Genomic DNA, 4,561 nt, shown 5'->3' on the forward strand with positions numbered 1-4,561 from the left:
AGTCGATCTGGGCCTTCAGTCCTGTTACGTGGTCTTTTTGGATCTCCTTGTGGTTATTTTGCACCTTTTTGTGTCTCTATTTGTTTTTTGTGTCACTTAATGGTTGTTTTGAAACTCTTTTATTGTCCTTTTCTGTTAGTTTTTTGGAGTTGTGCATTAGTTCGTAGCTGCTCTGGGTTGTTTTGTGTTTGCTTTTTTCTTTTCCAGTCCTTTTTGCATCTCTTTGAGGTCTTCTGTGGTTAGTTTGTGTCTCTTAGAGCGACCGTGAGTCTCTTTGTCGTCGTTTTGCATCTTGTGTGGTCGTTTCGTATCTCTGATCGAGTCGTTTCTCTCTTTGTGCTCGTTTGAGGTCAGTTTGTAGTTACTTGAGGCCATTTGTCGTCTTCGTCTTTGTTAAGCATTTCTTTATGGTCATGTTGTGTTTCCTACTGGTCGTGTCTCTCTCTTTGTGGTGGCTGTTATCTGTTACAGAGGCTTTTTGTGCCCTTCTCAGTCGTTTCTCTTACGTATTGCTGGATTCTTTTCTCATCGGTGGCTATTTTGGGCTCTCGGGCTGTCATTTTGTTTCGTTTTCTACGTCTTGTTTTGACCGACCACTTATCCCACGCGCTGATAAACGAGCCACTTTATGACGTTTTCTCTGGTGAATTATCAGAAAACAGAAACACTTCCAGGACACCAGTGATTAAACGACGATGCGTCCCATCACACTGTTGGTTACAGACGGAAAAATGAACATAAAGCAGATCCAGTCTTTAGATTGTGACACTTGTTGCAGCTTTTACCAGAACTCAAAAGTGTTTTTCATCTTAAAATGTGTCTATCATGTAGTTATCAGAGCAAAACTGCGAGATTCTGACTCCTTTTATGGACTTCAAGGGCCTGCAACTTTAAAAACATTCAGGTAGATTAAAAAGCAGCTGATTCTGGGGAAGCTTTTCCACGTTTTGTCGGTTTTTTATTTTCTGGAATGACCTCTGGTTTAACAGAACCGAAGCATCACGTAAAACAAACGACGAGACGCAGCGTCAGAGGATCCCGCTTTAATCTCCCGCGAAGATAAGAATTTACAAACAGTCGCACTCCTTCGCAGCTGCACATTAAAGCGGCTTTGGTTTCTGCTATCTGAGTGGAAAACGGTACGAGCTGTGCCGGACACGCCGTCCCCGCTTCCTCCAACACGCCTCCGACTTGAAGCAGCCGATCGATGGCTTCGCTGCCGACAAACAGGCAGTAAAGAGCTCCGACACACAGGAAGCAGATGGTTCATTTTAAAGTCGTTTGGCTCTTTATCTGCGGTGCCGAAGACGCCGATCGATCAGCGAGCCGCTTGTTGTCCCTCGCTCGAGTCCGTCGGACATGACTTGATGTAAACGGTGAAAAATCGGAGCAGCAGCGGACGATAATCGGATGAGCGACCCGATCGATTGATGATCTGCAGCCAATAGCTCGTCTGTTACGGATGTCGCTCCTGGATGGGAGGGATCGAAGGAGAACGTTTACACAACTTTTGTGTTTCTCTCAATGCTAGAACATGAACACATCAGTTAGACTGTCGTCGTTTTTAAACAGTGTTTTACATCATTTTGCAGCAGTTTGTGGTCATTTTTTTGTCTCTTTGTCGTCATTTTGTGTGTCTTAGTGTTTGTTTTGTCATCATTTCGTGCCTCATTTTCATAATGTTTGGTCTCTTTGTTGTCATTTTGTGTCTTTATGGTGATTTTTGGTCTTTTTTGGGTTATTTAGTGCCTCCTCTTCAGGCGTTTTATGTCTCTTTGTGGCCGTCACATTATCCGTCACTCTTCAGTTGTTTTGTGTCGCCTTTTTTACGGTTGTTTTGTGTTTTTCTGGTCCATTTGTGCCCCTCTTCAGTTGTTTTATGTCTCCTTGTCATCATTTTGTGTGTCTTTGTGGTTGTTTTGAGTCTTTTAGTCGTCATTTTGTGCCTCTTTTTAATCATTTCGTGGCATTATAGTTGTTTTTGTGTCTCTTCTTGTGTCTCTGTGTGGTTGTTTTGTCTCTGTGTCGTCTCTTTCTCATAGTTGTGCGTCTCCTTTTTGTGTCTATATTTCGTCTCATTTTACTGCCATCATTGTGTGTCTTTGTGATCATTTTTCTTTTCTCTTTTTGGTAACTGTTTTGGCATTTTGTGTCCGTTGGTAGTTGTTTTGTTTGATTTTTTTGGCCGTCTTAAGTTATTTTGCGACTCTTTGCGGTCTTTCTCTTTCTTGTGGTGGTTCGCATTTCATCGAGAGTCAGTTTGTGTCTCGTAGCAGGTTTTCTGGTCAGTTTGTGTGTTTTTGTGGATATTTTAGGAGGTAAACAGCAGGTGCACGTGTTGCACATTTATCGAGTGAAATAAAAAAGGTTGTAACAAACAAAAACATGACTAATAATTATATATATATATAATTAAAACAAGTAATATTTATACAAATAAAAACTTTTTTTCACATTTTATTATTTTCATTTTTCATTCAAACACACATCGCTGTTGTCATTCATCTCTTCCTGCAGCGCTGAAACATTTTCTTTTCTGTTTTATTTGTTGTCTTTACATTTTCCAACCTTCATTTCTGGTCTTTTTATCATCCTGTGTGTCTGTTCGTCTCCTCTGAAGCGCTTCTTATGAATCAGAGTTTCATTAAACGTGACTAAAGTCTGACTGATGGATCAGTGAACCTGTCCGCGGGCTGATTTCATGTATGACCTGTTGATGTGTTGTTGACTCCATCGTGCCCTGAGCTCACCCTTAACCAACTGTTTGTGTGTCTGTGTGTTGCTGCAGGCTGCCAACAGCTACTTGAGGGACCAGTGGTTTCACTCCCTGCAGTGGAAGGTAAGCTCCCCGTTTGTCTCTGACGGCTAATTCATTAGTGTCGTCGGCTAACGGCGACCGCACGCACATGTTTACGGCAGAATCGTTGCAGAAAAAGTTTTAGCTGAGCGACAGGCGCAACTCTTTACGAGGATCAGACGTGTAAACGGCGGCGCTCGCTGAGCTAAATAAGGCCGTACAAGGAAGGAAGTGAGGCCGAGCTGCTTCGCTTCAACAACGCAACACGTACACAACTGTGTGAGGACGGGCGGGCGTCGCACAGCTCGGAGCCGTCACCACGCTTCCTGGGAACTCGACAGCAGAAACACAAACATGAAATCCCACTTTTGGAATGTTTCTCCATCAGATGTGTGTCCCTCAGACGTCCTACTGTTGTGTGTCTCTGTTGTCGTTTTTTGTCGTCCTATAGGTTTGTTTTTGTCTTGTTGTAGTTGTTTTGTGTATTTTTATAGTTAGTTCTTATGTCGTTTTGTCATTGTGGTACTTTTTTTTTTGTCTTCGTGCTTATTTTGTGTCTCTTTGTTGTTGTTTTGTGTCTTTTTTTCAGTAGCTTTGTGTATTTCTGTAGTTATTTTTGTGCTTTGAGTTATTTTTGTGCTTTGTTTCTCTTTCTGTTTTCTTTTTGTATGTCTTTGTGGTATCTTTTTGTTTTTGTGTCTCTGTAGTTGTTTTGTGCTTCTAGTAATTTCTTGTTGTTTTAGCTGCTTTGTGTACTTCTGTGTGTGTTATTTTGTCATTTGTAGGTGTTTTGTATCTCTGTGTGTTTTCCTTTCATATATCTTTGTGGTACTTTTTTTGTCCTTGTGCGTATTTAGTGTTATTTTTTGGTCATTTTGCATCTCTTTGTAGTTGTTTAGTCTGTCTTTGTGGTAATTTTGTGTCTCTTTGTAGCGTTTATCTTGTTTTGTGTGTCCTTGTAAGTCCTGTTTTGTCTTTGCAATACTTTTGTCTCCTTGTAGTTACCTTGTGTGTCACTCTGTGTCTCTGTGTAGTTGTTTTGTCTCTTTTTGTGATGCTTTCATGTCTCTTATCTATATAGTCTCTCTGTGATCATATTGTGTCTTTTTTTGTACCTTTTGTTGTCATTTTATGTCTTTTTGTAACCGTTTTGTCTCTTTTTGTATCAGTTTATGTCTGTTCATTGTTGTTTTGCGACTTTTCAAGGTCGTGTTCTGTCTGTTTGCAGCTGTTTTGTCTATTTGTGTTCATTTTATGAGGATATTTGTGTTTGTTTTGTGTATATTTATCACAATATTGTGTCGCCTTACAGTTGTTTTGTGTGTGTGCTTGTGCTTCTTTTGTTTTCATGTACTTGTTTTGTGCACTTTTGTCGTTCATTTGTCTTCCTTTGTGCTTATTTGTTGTACTTTCTTGCCTCTTTGTGATCATTTTGTCTTTCTGTAGTCGTTTCATGACTTATTGCTGTAAATTCACTGACGTTCAAACAACAAGCGTTAGTTGTTTTAATCGGACTCTCTGACCCGGTGGCCCGGTGTCAGACCCGTTCAGTAGTTCACGGCCGCTCTGTGTCTCCTGCAGAAAAAGATCTACAAGTACCGTAAGGTCCTGAACAACCCGAGTCGCTGGGACGTGGTGCTGAAGGAGATCCGGGCGCTGGTGGACATGGCTCTGACCTCCCCGCTGCAGGACGAGTCCATCCACCAGGCGCCGCTGCACATCATCTCCACCCTGCTGGCCGAGGTAGACACACAACACAACACT

At 41.5% G+C, this 4,561-nt stretch overlaps 1 protein-coding gene across 1 annotated transcript in view; it reads left to right on the forward strand.

Moving 5' to 3' along the window:
- The window catches only part of cmip (c-Maf inducing protein), a 61,802-nt gene that overhangs the window by 35,853 nt on the left and 21,388 nt on the right, over window positions 1–4,561 (forward strand). Inside the window, exons 3-4 of the mRNA XM_008298605.1 lie at window positions 2,789–2,839; window positions 4,379–4,540. Coding sequence (XP_008296827.1) covers window positions 2,789–2,839; window positions 4,379–4,540 — 213 coding nt within the window. The remainder of the gene's footprint in view (window positions 1–2,788; window positions 2,840–4,378; window positions 4,541–4,561) is intronic.

The sequence above is a fragment of the Stegastes partitus genome, unplaced genomic scaffold (genome assembly GCF_000690725.1).
Source record: "Stegastes partitus isolate 25-593 unplaced genomic scaffold, Stegastes_partitus-1.0.2 Scaffold1331, whole genome shotgun sequence".
Lineage (NCBI taxonomy): Eukaryota > Metazoa > Chordata > Actinopteri > Pomacentridae > Stegastes > Stegastes partitus.